The sequence below is a fragment of the Temnothorax nylanderi genome, unplaced genomic scaffold (assembly GCF_030848795.1).
Source record: "Temnothorax nylanderi isolate EJ_2023f unplaced genomic scaffold, tnyl_v1.0 TNYL_tig0025_pilon, whole genome shotgun sequence".
In the NCBI taxonomy this organism is placed as follows: Eukaryota; Metazoa; Arthropoda; class Insecta; order Hymenoptera; family Formicidae; genus Temnothorax; species Temnothorax nylanderi.
In genome coordinates this window covers 461,242-478,662 of record NW_027249087.1, presented here as the reverse complement: position 1 = coordinate 478,662, position 17,421 = coordinate 461,242, and the positions used below count along the sequence as shown (strand labels likewise).

Genomic DNA, 17,421 nt, shown 5'->3' with positions numbered 1-17,421 from the left:
TCTGTCGTTGGAAGATTAATGATTGACAAACAATAACAGAAAGTGATTTCCGCTAACTCCAAATGACAAATGAGAACTGTTTATTGTACATATTAGCTATTATTTCCTTTGCCTTAGTGCTTATGAAAAGTGTTTTCGTAATTAAGAAATACAAAAGAGCATAAAAATTGTCGTTAAAAATATTATAATGATAGAAATACGAAGGGAATTACTTATAATTTCAAAGTTACACATATGTGATTAATATGTGATCTTCAGAGCATTAAAGCGTAATTAAAATCCGAAATTATCTATAATATTATATAATATGTAAAAGTTTTGTGTAGAAATAAAGAATTTTAAAAGAAAAGGTAATATGGAAATTGTGTGATCATATAGAAGAAATATGATTAAAAATATCATTTAGGAATAGAAATGCGATGAATATCGAAGTGTACAATAAAGTCCAGATTAGCCGTATGTATGATAACAATTAGTATGTCAGGTATTTTCCAAACAACTGAATACAAATCTGTAATTAATTGAAACGTCTACTTGATTTATGAAAGTTTCGAACTATCATTTCATGTCTGTTGTATACAAAATAAATAATGTAAAGAGAAAAGCCATCGGTACAAACTATCTATAGAAAAACGAGAGAAAAGCTCAATTGTTAAATAACTGTTCGTGCTGTTACTTTCGTCAGACACGTTTTAACCCTTACCTTCCACGGTAAAAGGGTTAAGAAATTGCCGGAACGGTAGCTCCTATAAAACTTTCTTATCCGAACAAAGAGCAAAAATGTAAGGTAAAAAAATATTTGATAACCATAAATTTAAATATAAGCTATATTTTTTTCTTTTTTATGTAAGTAATACGCGAGTCAGTAATGATTTTTTCATCCGCTATTTTCGCAGACTCGTTTATTGCCAGATTCACACGGTTGTAAAGTACAAATGAAGCGACATAATTTCGATGATTAGTCCAACAAACTGTACTTTCCTTTTACTACCTGTCGACAAATACTTAACCTTTTTCCCGTTCTTCGAGGTCAAAAAAGCAAACTTCCTGCTGAGAAAAAAGTGAATCGCCGCTAGGGAGATTGATGAAACACATGGTTAAAATAGGTTGAATGACGTATTATCATTAAGTTGACAAATGGATTTTAGGGCTTTATTCTCTTATTAAAGCAAAAGTATTCTAAAAAAAACCTTGTGTGTATTACCTTCCGAAAATTAAGAATGTTTACTGAGACGAGACGAAATACAATACGAGGAAGAAGAGGAATAAGACAAGATAAATATTCATATTACAACATATGTAATAACTAACTACAAAATGTAAGCAACCACAAATTATAGATACGACTAAAAAATATGCCTTCAATGTTACGTGGTTAGAAGGAAAATGTAAAGATAGATTATAATAAATGAGTATGTATTTATTATTCCTATAGTATTATAGTCATTACTAGTCCATTTTTTATCTACGAGTAGTTTGAGCAATTTAAAACTGATTTTTCCTTAATAAAAATGTTAAGAGATTAATAATATTTTATTTATAAACAATTAAAAATGGAATGTTTCGAAAAATTTTATGGATGCAGACGATAAAACCTTATCGTTATAATCTCATAAGTAAATTCTATTTTTAAAATGTTTAATATTAGAAAATTGAAAAAGGTAAATAATGTTTTATATAATATAAATAGTAGAAATCCTACATTAAGTGTTATTACATAATAATCGTATTTATTATTCGACACGAGTTTGAATAAAAGCAGTTATATCGATGTATTTAAAACAGTAGTTACGAAACGGCATTATTTCCTCAAAGAAGCGGATGTGACTACGCGATGTAACAAATAAAGACAATGCTTTTTGGTCATCGAGCACTTGGCATTAATATTTGAGCAGAGTATTTCTTTCCTTTTTAATTTAACATTCCTGCAAGCAATCTAAAGAAAATATAACAAAATCCAGAAGCGTCACAGATATTGAGATGTTATTTTTCTGAGATTGTTTATAAAAGTACATCCGGTGGAGCCGAGGAGTAATACCGAATCTCAAAGGAAGCCTCATCGAACATGATTCGAGATGAGTTGTACATGAGCGATACGCGAGGCTTTAATTTCGTTGGGGTTGGGGCAGGTCACAAGGTATTATCTGACCAGGCGCGAGTGAATGAGAGCGAGAAAGAGAGTGAGGGCGGCCTCGCGGAGTGATAACGATTGCGGGGCCGATTACTTGAAACGGGTCGACGAATATCTTCATTCCGCCGCTGCCGCTGCCGCCGCCGCCGCCGCCGCCGCCGCCGTCGTCGCCTTACGGAATGACCTTCGGCGGAGTGGCTTGCGTAATATTTTTATCGGCCGAAATTACGCACTGGCCCGACGAGTGCGTGCGCATTTCGGATCATACGCGCTCATACGATCGCGGCGATCGAAAAGCCGCCAATGAAGTACGAGTGACACAATAATTCTTTTCGCGCGACGGTCAAAGTCGCTACGGGAAATAAGAAAGAAGAGAGGGAGAGAGAAAGAGAGAGCGAGAACGTATATTTCATCAAGTCACGCGACGCGTTCAATAAATAAATTATCATTCGTCGAAAAGAGAGCTTCGCGTTTTAGTCTAATTCGAAATGAACAAATAAAAGATACGCTATTGCCGTCATTAAGCTACCTTATCGCGGAAATGACACATTGTAACAATCATGAGTTACAAATGAATTGCTCTTATATGATAACATGAGAAAATTGTTTCTGTTAGATAGGTGTCGAAATAGACGCAGCATTCTGTATTTAACGTATAACGAAAATGTTTACGCTAGAAATGTAAAGATGTTATTGTAGACGGTAATCGCACAACGGTCTTAACTTCTAATCCAATTCGCTGAGTAAACTTAAGCAGATTTTGTCAAGGATTTACCTTGCGGTAAAACTAGAAGAAGGACAATTAGAGAAATTTGTCATAACGTAAACATTTCGAAATTTTTAGAATTCAAAAGAAAGTACTCTCCTTCTCTCTCCTTCCTCGACTCAAGAGAGAAAGAACGAACAATCTATATATTAGTCCAAATTCTAACATATTTAACTCTTAAGTGCGCAGCTTTGCACATATGCAAAGCGACTTTTCGATTCTCCGTGTACTCTCCCTTATAAAGTTCGAACTGAAAACGCGCGCACGTCTGCAAAGGGCCTTCTCTGGACCTTTTGGCCCCAGAAGGACCTTCGCATCTATAAAGAATTCAAATTAGTAAAGAAGAATTTTTTAAATACTTTTTTTTAGGATTCCTTAAACATGGCAGTCATTATTTTAAAAAATATTCAGACTGCTGCGAAAAATTGCGCATTTAAGGGCCTAACAACGTCGAGAAGAATGCAGAAAATTTTCCCGCGACGCGATAATTGCGGTACGCGGATGGACGGAAAAAATATCGGCGAAGCCTAACATCGATTCAGATCGTAACTCACGGTATCGTCTCATGAGGTTCTTCTTGTAGGGTTTGGTGCCGGGCGGCCTGGAGCGCGATCTCGTGCCGCCGCCGCCGCCGCCATCCTTTGTTTGTTGATTGTTATCGGAGCAAGAATCGTCGGAGTCCTCGGAGCAGGTCCGATCCTCCCGCTCCTGGCTGTACTCGGACGTGGTGGCGAAGCATCCCCGTAGCCTTAGCGCGGTCGCCTCGTTCCCGTAGTCGTCGACGGGCAGGTCCTTGCGCTCCCGCTGATCCTGCTCGTCCTTGTCCTCCCGCGTGAGCTCCGCGTAATCGCCGACGCGTACGCTCAGATCCAACGGTTGATCCTCGAGCATGGTTTTCCGTGGCTCTCTCGCGGCGCGAAGAAGCCCGTTCTCTCTCTCTCTCTCTCTCTCTCTCTCTCTCTCTCTCTCTCTCTCTCTCTCTCTCTCTCTCTCTCTCTCTCTCTCTCTCTCTCTCTCTCTCTCTCTCTCTCCCGCTCCCTCTCCTCTGTTCTTCTCTCTTTCCGAATCTCTCCCGGCGATAGACAGGATCCACCACCTCCACCTTCGCACTACCAGGACACTTGGTGCGGCATCCCGCGATTCCTTTATCCTTTCTCGGTATCCCCGAACAGGGCGCACTTCTCTCGTTGACAGACTTTACATTGCACTTTCGCGGGGATTCCCTCCCCGCTGCCGCGGCGCGATGTCACTACGGGATGTCCTTCGAATCCTCCACCTTTCGAGGAAGCGCTTGTCCTCCCACTCCCGGAAAACGGGCGCGATAATGACCGGCGCGGGTCCGAGCGCACTTTGCGCGTTACACTTTCGCGCTCTTATCGGTTCGGATTATCTTCTGTCGTGTCGCGGTCGACGGCGAGACAGAAGCCAGGGGAGGGAAAGAGAACGAGGTAGACGGACGATAGAGAGAGAAAACGTACGTAGAGACCAAATGTAAGATCTTATCGGTTTAATATCTGACACGCTCCAAAAATGCCACACGAGCTGTCAACAACGAGGCAGCCTGGGGGGGTTTAAGCGCCTCTCAAACGAAGAATGTACGATCGCGCGAAGGAAAACAGGACGGAGGGGATCCTCGCGGCGATCCGAGTTCCACGGCCTTTTCCGGGATGCCGGGAGAGAGACACGTTCCGCGCGTTTCCGATGACTCAACGCTGTCAGAGCACTCTCACCTCTCTCGCGGAACGTTCGACACCCACAGCTCGACGATCGACCGGCTGACGGAGGGGAGGAGGGGGGGAAAAACAGGCCGTCGAGTTTTCACGGTCGCGCGAAAGACGAGATCGTTCACTCCGGCGCGGCGCGGCGGTAAATTCGTCGGCTCGGATCGCGTTCTCACTAATACTGGCCCCCGGCGAGATACCACGCGGTATCACTCTGTGTCCCCGACGACCCCGTCGTCGTAGTCGTATCCGTATTATCGTTGTCCTCCAAAAGGGGAGAAGAGTCGGGTGACGAGGAGGGAAAGAGACCCGGTGACGCGCGACTCGAACCTGTCGGTGGAGCGTTAAACCGCGTTCTCCTGCACCGTGGCTACGGTCGCCGGTGGCACACTGACTGAGTCGGAACCGGGGTAGCCCGCTAGTCCGGAGTCTCGTTCACTCTCCAGACTCTCACACTCCGACTCCACTCCACTGCCGGACTCTCGCTCGCGCACGTCACTCGCGCCAGTCGCGCCGCGCGGCGCGCGCCGTGCCCGCCGCTCGGCCCTCTCCGTCGCCCGGCTTCGGCGACGCTCGGCTCCGCCGTCCCGACGCTCCGCGCGGCGCGCGCTCGCCGAGAAGAGGTAGAGGAGAGGCGGCAGTCGGCGATGCGGCGCGGCGGCGGTCGCACGTACACGCCGGCGAATTTACCATTACACGCGCGCACGGCGTGGCGCGGGATATGCGTGGATGCGTAGCCTACCGCAATGTCGGATCCCGTGACGCCCTCCCTGCATAACGACGTCGACGACGGCGGTGCGGCGCGGCGGCGGCGGCGGCGGCGGCTCGGTCCCGCTTGCTCTCTCGGCCTCTAATAATAAATGTCTCTCTTTCTCTTTCTCTCTCTCTTTCTGTTTCTCCCTTTTTCCTCGTTCACTCGCGCTCTTTCGGCCGCTCTCCTATCGTCATCGCGAGGGAAAAGCTATTTTTCCGTCTATTGGAATAGGACGCACAAACTCGGCTTGGGTGCTGACGCACCCATGCCTCGCGTGACATTAACCTTCGATCGTCGACGTCGGGAGAAATACGAGTAGTTTTGGATCTCAAAATAAGCTCGAATAAAACAAGTGAAGCAAATAACGGAGGCGCTTATTATGTTTTACGAGATAAAGCATCTGGTAAAATATTGAAATAAAATGACAGAGTACACAGTTGATTACATATTAATATCAATTGCAAATATAACAAATAGCTTGTGTGGCATGTACAAACAGCAAATATAATACATGTATGAAAAACGGCTGTACGCGGACGTACGCCTTGCTTTGCTTTAGAAATAAGTACCATAAATTATATCGGATACTTTTTCGTTTTTAAATTAGAATATGACTGATTAGTATTAAAAATAGAGTATCAATAATTTTAAAAGATACATCAAATTTTATTTATCACAAGAAATTATATTCCTCCAAATAAAATTATTTTACCGCTTACACTCATATAAGCTGTTTAATAATTCCATTTTAGAGAAATATTGTAAGAATGTAATTTCTGTATATATACAATAAATATCTAGAAATATGGTAATAAGCTACACTTGATTAAAAATATATTAATTCTGAGTATTAATCAATAAGTTTTTAGTGTAAAGTTGCCAAGATTTTCAAAATTGGAAATTAAAGATAGTCTAGCTAAAGTCACTAAAGAAAAGCTCCAAATTCGTCGAAGAGCTCGGCAATGTGTGTTCTGTACGTCACGATGCGCTTTACACAAAAAAAATTCGCCGCGTCTCGGTGCATAACGTAAATACTCGAAAACGTGATCGAGCGCGGTCTATTTTCGCGCGGACCATCTCCCCGTGTCGCCAGACGCCAGCGGCGAACGTCGCGTCGCGTCGCAGGCAGAAAGTCCGGCACGGTCCGGCTCTCTCGGCTCGCGCGAGCCCCTGACATTGTTTCCGCCTGTCGCGGAGAGCGGGGCCCGCCGTCGCAGGAAGAGGAGAGCACGGGAATGCGAGTGCGAGCGCGGGCCGCGGTGCGGTGCGGTGCGGTGCGGCGCGGCGCGGTGCGCCCCGCGGTATGGGTGAACGTGCGTGGCGAGGTCGCCGGGAGAAGGAACTCTTCCAATCCGGCCGCTGCAGCCGCAGTAAACACAGGTGCTGCAACTGCGCCGCGTGCAACGGAGATATGCGAGTCGAATTTCGACGCGGTGACGTTTCGTAACGCCGCCGATCGGTCGGTCGGACTCCCGTCTCGACGGCGACTCGCTTTCGTTCACCGAAAAAAAAGCGGCCGAGCGTAGGCGCAGAAAATAATCCTTTCCTCATGCGGGAGTAAGATAAATCTAACGTCAATCGCGAGTAGGATAATAGAATGCGCCGACGCGACGACTCGAGATAAATTTAATTAGCATGATCCAATGATACAAAACCGACAGTTTCTTTGAATACCTTCGCCATCGCCCATCGTGTATCACTTCATTCACATTTCATGTGGAATCGATACGATGACAATGGATTCTTCGCTATTGAATTCCTAGTATCAAATTATATTCAAATTATATATTTTATAATTTCAGATGTTGCACGATATAGATTTTGAATCAGTGCATAAACATCTATATATAAAAAGAGATCAATTTATATGTATATAACACGTGTTTATTTTGGATTATATGCATTAATCGAGCGGATGGAACTTTTTTCAGTTTTTTTATGTCACTTATTAGTAGTAAAAGATGGGAATGTTTAATGAGAAACTTTAACATGTGCAATTGTATTAGCAAATATTTTTGCTTCAACGTTAAATTAATATTGAAAATTTTGAAAATTAATATTAAAAACTTCACTGTTAAATTCGTAGTATCAAACTATACTCACATTGTCAATTTGAGTCGTTTTTAACCATTCCTACAGAATGGATTTGAAATAATACTATTTTGTGTTAAAATAATAAATTTCGACACCATGGCAGTTAAAAATAACAAAATGTTATTTGACTCAAGTATTGGTTAAAATTCCATCCTTTAATATGTAACAGTGCTGGAATACTTTTTGCGCGCAATATTATTTCTCGTCCGAATTAAAGATAAATCTTTCGTCAATTTTTCCAATTCATTTTTCATAAAAAAAATTTTCTGCGACTCGATCGATGATTATACAGGAACGTTTATGTAGAGCGGTATTTTCTCGGACACACGTATGGCTAGACCGCGCGACTTCTCGCGGGGCGAACTTTTGCGCGTCGCCGATAGTATATAAATCGTCCGGATTATCGGCGACCGCTTATCGGTCGACCATCTCTCGCTCCCCAGCGACACCAAGGTCTCGTGTACTCACGTGCGTGCGCGTGTACAAGGACCCGGCGGGCCTAGAATCCAGCGAGCGAAGAAGAGTGCGCGCGATATCGCGAGACGCGGCCGGCGTTCGATAGATCGTGATAGACCGCAAATTATTGGCCTGATGGAGTGCGAGGCTCCGTCGCCGGAGGCGTAGCCGGAGGACAATGAAACCAGTGCCCGCTTCCCAGAACGCGTCGCGTCATTCTCAAAAGGATTTCCTTGACGAGAACACTGCTCTCCGTCGCGATGCCGTCTATGACGTGTGACATCCAAACAAGTTCTCGTCGCGATCCAGCTCTTATAAAAAAAAAAAAAAAAGAAAAACACACAAGTCGAACGAATGGGATTAAAATTTAAATACCTGGAGCAAAGATTGAATATTAGAGAAATCGTACTCGGCAACTAAATGGAAATAAGCAAACTCAAAGTAGAAACAAAGATAATCTAACCAACTGCGTCGAGGTTTAATATCCAAAATCGGCATAATATCTTAGCAAATTTAGATTTCAATGTTGCAAGCAAAAATTATCGATGTACTTAATTGTATGCAATAGAAACACAGCAGATGCCATATATTTTTTATACCTATTTTATTCCAACTACAGGTAATTTGTGACCTACTTCTAGGTAACTTTTAGATAAAATTTTGAGTTAATATTTCAAAATATCGTGTCCTGGAGAAAGTATAGCGATCGATAAGTGACCGTGCCAACAAGGAGCATCAATTCGGTAAAGCGATCAATTTCTTAAATAAAACTCCAGTTGCATATACTAAAATAAATGCAAGATATAAAAATTGATTTTCAAATATTTCCACGGTTGCAAAATTTTCAATATTAATTTAACGTTAGAGCAAACACATTTGCTAATACAATCAATTGCATGTAAAAATTTCCCATAAAAAATCCCATCTTTTGTCATTAAATGATATAAAAAACTGAAAAAATTGCATCATCGATTAATGCATAATCTCAAATAAACACGTGTTATAAAAATTGAGATCTCTTTTATATATAGATATTTACGCACTGATTCAAAATCCGTATCATGCAATATCTAAAATTATAAAATATATTATTTTCTTTAAATGTTTAATATCCATTCATGTAAGAAATGATATAATGTTTCACTTGAAACACCATGGCTGCGTTTCGATATTCACTGCCAGTACTAATAATAGTACTAAAGTAATAATAGTATACGTGACGTAAACTATACATTTTCAGTACTGGCAGTGAATATCGAAACGCTGCCTATATCGCATCGAGAAGAAGAAATGCTGTTCCATGACGAGGAGAAAGAAAAGGAAAGAACAAATAATATTTTTCGATATACGTGTTGTCGATCGTGCTGTCACGGCGTTTTCCTTAGAGGATGAACTCATCGATCGAGCCGTTGTCGTACCGGACACGACAAATAGCCTGAAAGTTTTATCGCGGTTTGCACAACGTGGCGCGATGCAGCGCGTGTGTTAAATGCCACATCCATGCGAAAGCCCGTGACGAATCGCTTTTAAGGATCGATCGATCGAACTAGCAATTCAATCGCAGAAGTGCGTTGCTGTAATTCTTTCAGCGTTTTAATTCGATATGCTGGATTGTCTTAAAATTCGCGATATGTCGTCATATAACAATTAGAACAATTGCTGCATAATCTAAAATACATCATATTGAGAAAACTTCAGTATCCTTTTTCAACATTGAATGTGTATGTTTATATTTGTTTGTTTGAATAATTAAAGCTCGAATTAAAAAATAGTGAAAGCGAGAATTACTAACTTATTATTATTATTAACCTTGTAAATCTTGAGATTTTATTTCCCGCAATTATTGGCAGCAGAGAGTTGCTCAAGAGAGCAACGTATTTACGGCGGCTTTTCGCGACGCAAAGCGAAGTCCCGCGCCAGAATGGCGAGAGACATCTGCATTAAAGGGTTCCGTATGTATGTAGAAACTGACGTTACTATCCTCGATTTGTCGTTCCTCTCCGCAACGGGGCAGAGCCACGCCACATCGACAGGGGACCGGCACCGAGTTATTTTAGCGCAAAAACGGCCTACGCTGCCGACCCGGGAGAGAAAATCTCGTAACTCTCGCCGATCTCGAAACAACCGATCCAGGAAAACCGCGATTTCTAATCCATCATTAGATCCGTTACGACGTATTCATCTAACGCGACCCATCTAACAATAACTCACTCTCCTTTACGGTTTCGATCAATTTTTTATACATTGTGAAATAATTCAAAGGATACAGAGTAATGAGAAAAAAAAGGAGAATAATTTAAAATAATATACGAGCTTTTATTTTGCGCTATTTATATATATTTTTTATTTATTTTATATGTATTTTATTATTTACTTTATTATTTGATTAGAAAAAGAAAACATAAAAAGTTTTATTAAAATATTTAATAAATATTCATCTATATTTCTTGGAATTTATGAATAATTTTAAATGTTCTAAAACTCATGCCTTTGACAAATATGCTCGTATTAAATTTCGGAGACTGTTTTGACGGAAATAGCTCATATAAGATATAACATAACAATAATTTGAAACATTTTTTCAATAGGAGTATACTTTTCAAGTATAATAAATGTAGTAAATGATATACGTTATGTATCATTTTCTATCATTTATAAAAAGATTTCCATTCTCAAAATGACGTATCAAAATAAGATTATATTAATGCTACTCAAAACTATCGACAGTGAAATTCAAAACTATTTCTCTAAATGCTATTTTTTTTCGTTATGGAACGTCATACATTCGCCAATAGAATGCTCGGCTTTAATAAAACGCCGCGGAAGAATGGTCACATTTATTTTTCGCCAGCTAATTCGGTAATATATGACCGAGTGACCTAAAAACTTTACGACGGTATCTTCATCAGTCCCGAGACGTCCAACGAGAGACGATAACTCGTAATTACGACAAAGGATATGTCGGCTCTGTGTGCTAAAAATTGTGTAGCACGCTGGTCCAAGTGTGTGTGATTTAATCTTTTCCGGTCAATTGGTATATAAGAGTGTATTATATCTCACCATCTTCCCCACGAAGTTAGGTAGTGCAACAGGTGTACTATCTGTTCGTAAACGTGTCTCTCTCCGGAATCTCTCCGCAAATGAACCAATTACGTGTAATTTACGCCTCTCATATAAATTAGCCAACATTTTTGCACAAGTTGCAAGATCTATCAAAGTTAATAATATGTAATTGCTACTCAAAGTATGCATAATGTTTTGATCCACGAGCGTCGTACTTTCCTATTTGCTTTTTCAAAGCTGGAAAAATTATAACCATTAAATAAATATAAATTCTAATAGATTTTATTTCACTTTTCATTTTTTCACTGCTATTTGCGCTTATCTTCCATACTTCTGTATTAATTAATTTGTTTATTTATTTATTTAACGATTTATTTAATTAGTGATCTATTTATTTAACAATAATCTTTCGGTAGTCAACTAAGGATAATTATATGAATTATATACGGAGCCGCATACATGCGTAACGTATCTGCTAATTATTTATCGCAATCGTGGTAACTGGTATATAGCCACTTGCCTCAATTTTCTGCATGTAAGCGTCACGTTCTCTTTCTTCGACTTTCTACGTCGAGCGCCGTCAACCTTTCCAATTGTCATCTCAATCTCCTTGTCTCGCTCATCGATATCGAAGACGAGCTTCCTCATAATATAACACTATTTTCGAATCACAGGAAACTTTCGTTATGTACAATTTATCTTTGTAAGTAACATCGATTCCCACGACGCAAAATAGAAGAAAAAAATATTTTTTTTATTTATAACTATAAGTTCTCTTAAAATTTCTTTTTTACACTTTCTTGTAACTTCTCTGTCTCTAAATTAAAATCCTCTTTTACTCCATACGCTAAAAATCAGGAAGTATACGCAAAAATGCTATATTCAACCGAAATGTTCTACAAGACAGCGCAGCATGGTGTCGCGCGAGATTTTCAGAAAATCACGAGCTTTCATGGACATGAGCCGGTAAATTGCATATGGCGGTGGAGAAAGATACTTTGATACATTAGCCAACGATACCGCGAAACAGTGCGCGTGCACCGCCGAAGAAAGTGTATCCCGTCTCGTTCTTTTCTCGTCCGTCACAACCCGCGCCTCCTCCGCAGCCCCGTAATTAATATCTGGTGTGGCGATTCGATTAAACGGCTTATTACCAGAGAAAGAATTAACACGAAATGCCAACATGCACGCGCCTCTCGATAATTGCAGCCACTCTCGCCATACGAGAGGATGTAGTTCGAAAAAAATCTCACTGCTGCGATGCTTGTGTGTAGTTTTCAAAACAATCCTATAAAATCAACTATATATCGATTACGCAAAATAATCAGCGAATTATTCGTCGATAAATACTGGGAAAATTCGAAAAAATAATTGCAGTTTCCAAAACATCAAGTTTAAAAAAAAGAAAAAAATTTAAACTAGGCATCAGCTTCATCGTTATTAAATATTGAAAACAAAATATCTTTTTATTTAAATTAAAAAAAATTCAATTATTCGTGTTCTTTATTAATTATTAAAATAATATGGACTGAATAAAATGTCGTAGTTTTGATTAATATTAACACGAATGATAATTTAATTAATTATTATAGAGATATTGAAAGTATAAATATTATATATAAAGTGTTATATTTTTTTAGATAGGTCGATAAAATAGTAGACAATCATCCGTTATAATTAAAAACTAACAGGCGTCAAAAACGACGCACTGAGAGTTTAGTTTCTCTAAATATTGCGTGATTCTCGTTAGCCTCGTCGGCATGGAAGCGCCTTTAATTTTTCACTATTCTTGCGGGAAGGTGAAAAGAGAGGAGGAAGAGATATTAACTGGTGATTCAGGCCGAGACTAACGCGCACTTTTCCTCAACACGTTTCTCCCCGACGCGGATGATTTCCTCTTCTACGAGTCCTTTTTCTGCCTCTCGTCATTTGATGATTCAGAGCAAAAGGGTAAGTTAGAGATTTCTCTATAGAGATATCATTAAAGATCTGAACCACTTCCACTGACTATTTTAGCTCCAAGTATCGGTATATGGAGAGAGTATATATAATAAAGATAATTTTATCCCATAAATATAAAGATCAATTTATAATAATTTTAAATCTCGTCTACACAGATTTTCAATGCACATTAATTGCTTTAAACATTTTGATTTTTCGTCGTAAAAATTTTTCTATCTTGACTTACAATTAGAACCTAATCGTTATAAATATCGATTTAAAGCAAATATCAATGCCTCGTTAAGATAAACCATCCTGAGATTAGCATCGGAAGCAGCAGCGGGAGTGCGCGCGGCGGATGAGCCCGAAGGTGCCAGAACCGTGAAGAAACCTCCTCTCGCGATCGAGACTCGTCAAGGACACGAGGGTGCGGATCTGAGGCGCGTAGTTGCGCGCATCGTGCGCCTCGTTTTCCTCTTCGCTACGAAAATCGCCCTAAACCGAGTGAGAGAAAGAAAAGTTGCAGCGAAATCGCGTTCCACATAACAACAGCCGGAAAATTTTCCTGCCGCCGCTATCTTTTTACATGAAAAGCACCGTTGAATTGCAGGTGCAAGTGAGAACATTTATGAATTACCTTTCCCCCTCCGTACGTAAAGATTATCTCTTTCGGATTTAGCGCAAATGTAAAATTATTTTAAGATGTGCACAAGATTTGACACTTCAATGAACAACAAATCAACATGTACATAATAATCGCAGCAGTCGCGTAGTAATCGTAAACTGGATACATCGCAACATATATTTGTTGCCCACAAGAATGTACTCTTTTCATAAGTGGATTCTCACAATTTAGATGTAATTAAAGCAGGCACGTCTATCATCGACATCGTCCTTCGTCGACGCGCCACGATTGTCGTAGGAATCCGGGAGTCCTCGGTGCTGGTTGCATGGATAAGACCTCTCGTCCTGCGAAGCGTGGCGCGTGTTCGACGTGCAGTCACGAGGAGGTGCCAGAAACCGTGAAGCAGTCCCCGTGCATGCGACTTTCCAAGGACATACGTCGAAGAAGAAGAAGACGACGAAGAAGAAGAAGGAGAGGCGACGATGGAAGAGGTGGAGGAGGGGGCGATTCAGGCGAAGGAGGAAGGGTAGAACGGCGAAGTAAGAGAAGAAGAAGAAGAATCCCCTCGCGCGGCTCACGTCCGCGAGAACCGGAAAGATTCCCTCGATCCGCTACGAACGGCTTCCAAGGTCCGCGATCCGTATTCCAGCGAGACCAACACACGCGGGCACGCACGCACGCATGCACGCACGCACGCCTCGGACGCACGTCCGGCCGCGAGGTTATTGTTTAAAACGTTCCCCTTTATTGTGTCTACAATGTGCTCGGTCGCACGCGGCCGGAACGACCGGAGAGCCTTCTTCTCCTTCTCCTCTTTTACTTTCTTAGTGCATGTTGCTAAATATGCCTTTTGCAATTCTTTCGGTTATGCCGCGTTCCTCCGTTCTCGTCTTCGGTCGGTTGATTAGCGGTCGGGATCGACCGTGTCATCGTGCGAGATCTATCTTAGAAAGCATTATACGGGGGTAGCGCACTCGGTTCGCGCACGCGATTTTGATTTTAGCAGTGAATTCCCTCTTATCAAGCTGAAGTGGATTTTTCCTCGTCGATTTGCACCATACCTGCTAATCTTAACGTAACTTTCGATCAAAATGATCTCGCGGAAATAGATAGTGTTGTTATCACCGTAACGTTATCGTTCAATTTATATCAGCTTGTAGCAATATTGTATACTATCTACGTTTATGCATTTTCATACTTTAAATAATTCCCTTAACATCTAAGAAAAATGCATTCCTTAACACAAAGAATTTTTAATGAAAATATCGAATAATTATTTTCATTATACTTAAAGTTGGTCATATTAAATTACAAGTAAGAAACCTTAAACATCGATCACAGAGAAGTTAAAGCTTTCCAGAATGTAATAAATGTCAAAGCTGTCACCAAAAATAAGCTGCCTTTAATTAAAATTCGAAATTGGAATACAATATTCTTTATTAAATTAATCTTGAAGAACGACCTTATTAAATGTATCATTAGGTTTTTCCTATAATAGGATTCTATTTCAAGAATCCTATTTCCAATACATTCAAAATGTATCCTAAAAATCGTATTCGATTTTCCATATGATTTTCCTATGAAATGTATATAATTATGTATCTTCTCTCATTTATAAATTAAACACATAATTATATTTTTATTCTATATTTGCTTTCTATTCGCGTGCTTCCAAGTTATTAATAAAGACGAAAAATTTCGGACACTTTCATTTCCCTCCCGGATATAATTCTAAATTAGCGTGACATTAATTGATTTAAAAGCGTAGCACCGCGAGGGCATTTCTCGATCGAGTTTTATTACGCGTGTCGCCGCGTTCTCGTATCGAAGTTGTCGATCTCGGTCGACTTCCTCGCTTCTGCGAACTCTTTTTCGGTATATACGTTCGATCGTTTGCGGGACGTCGATCGCGAGACGCAACGCGGATACCTTCGAAACACGTTTATTGTGTCTACCAGAGAGAGTTAGCCGCGCGTTGAGACTGTACACGCGGCTTGGCACAGCTCCACCGACATGCACAGCCGCAACCCGGGACGCAACATGGTTGCACTTTCGTTCTCCCTATTCGTCGACAAGAGACGTCGAATCGCCTTTCGATTCGAGGCAACCGGAGGATTATCGAATCGCGCGGATAAAAGTGAAGCGGACGGCTCTTCGCTTCGAAAACATCGGTGTGAAGATTCGAGCAATTTAGCTGCCAGTGGAAAGTTCTCGGTATTCTCTCGCCTTGTTTTTCAAGACTCAATAGATTCAACAGTAACGTCTCTCTCTCTCTCTTGATAAGCATAAAAAAGTGCTGGAAACTTTCCGTCGCAATGCATGATATTTAATTGTTCAAATCTGTTCCAGCAGTAAAATGTACCGTTTCTCAATTTCTCCCTGGGTTTCATATAAGTGATCGCACATTTTCGTCATAAAGCTTTGTACCTAAAAGTTAAATCTTATATGTTTGTCTGTCGTTGCGGTCGCAATATAACCCAGTGCTTTATCATAGTTGGAAATTGTAACAAAACCGCAGCAACGTACAATTCGAGCTTCGAGATTTCCAAAGGAAGATGTGCCACGCCAGGAACGATTACGCTAATTCTACATTCCCGACGAGGAATCCATCGTCTCTTCGAGAAACGCACGTCGTGCGGAGAGTCGCACTGCCCAAAGATCGTGTCGTATCTCCTTTTTCTCGAAGGGGGACAGGAGACGCGAGGAGACACGGACACGCGCTTGCGGGGCACACAGGCGCACACGTAGATCCGTGTGGCACGTATACGAGTGTATCGCGGCCACGTGTGTCCATGTGCGAGGCTAGCAGCGGCTTGCATGTAACGCGTCTCGGCCGGCGACTTGGAAAGGGGAAGTAGTCGTCGACGAGCGCGAGGATGAGGAGAAAGGACGCGGAGGAGGAGGAGGAAGAAAGAAGGGTGGACGAAGAAGGTGGACAGAGCAGGCGAGGCGGGAGGAGGGAGGTCACGGAAGGGAGGGAAGAGGCAGGACGCGGACAGACGGACGGACGGGAGGTGCAGCGAACTCTCCCAAGGCCTGTGTACCCCCACCGTGCGTGCAACTGCAACTGCAACTCTCGCGGACCGCCGCGCCGCGCCGCGCCGCGCCGCGCCGCGAGTCAAGCCGGGAGAGATAGCTCTAGACCTGGTGCAACACGCGAGTAAGGATACACAGCAAGAGCGGACAAAGAGAGGCGAGCCCGGAAAGGATCGGCGTGATGGCGAGGAAGAAACCGACTGGAGACTGGAGCGGAGTAGAGCAAAGCGCGAAGTTTATTAGCACGCTCTCTGACGCTACGAAAAGGAAAGTATAAAGAGAAGGCGAAAATTCATCGCATCGGGGATCACTGGAGATTTCTCACCTCCGAGTCAAAAATAAAATAAAATGATATGTAGATCAAAGAGTTTATCTCACTCTCTAGTATCGCATTGAGACGTGAGAAATATTATAATCCTTTGCTGGTGTACCATAGCAGGATGAGGTACGCCCACAGGCGTCGTAATCAGCTTTAGCTACGTCGACGATATCGACTTTTGAAAACAAAAAGACGGTCGCAAGAATGTCAAGAAGTTGCTTTACGAAACTTACGTCGCGTAACTTATTTACGGCCCAAAAAGTGTGGGCAATACTTTTATTTTAGAGTCTCTCTCGCACACTTTTGTGACTCATGTGAAATGAATGAATTTCGAACTTACTACTTAATTTGAGGGAAATCTGCGTTGTCGCTCGTTATTCAAACAACGTGAAATTTTTGCGACCGTTGTTCACAAAAATTTTTATTCGAAATTCGTACGGCGCGTTCGTTACCTCGCTGACCTACCGCACGTCCGCCTCCGCTATTATTTCCGTCCAACTGTCTTTTAACTCTTA

The 17,421-nt window shown here is 41.6% G+C and overlaps 1 protein-coding gene across 4 annotated transcripts in view; it reads right to left on the bottom strand.

The window, feature by feature from the left end:
• The window catches only part of Eip74ef (Ecdysone-induced protein E74), a 181,958-nt gene that overhangs the window by 53,830 nt on the left and 110,707 nt on the right, over positions 1-17,421 (bottom strand). Inside the window, exon 1 of one of the 4 annotated variants that reach the window (XM_071701351.1) lies at positions 3,452-5,081. The exons of the other annotated variants lie outside the window; for them this stretch is intronic. Coding sequence (XP_071557452.1) covers positions 3,452-3,788 — 337 coding nt within the window. The 5' untranslated portion in view covers positions 3,789-5,081. Of the gene's footprint in view, positions 1-3,451; positions 5,082-17,421 lie in introns of those variants that run through there. 4 annotated transcript variants of the gene reach the window in all.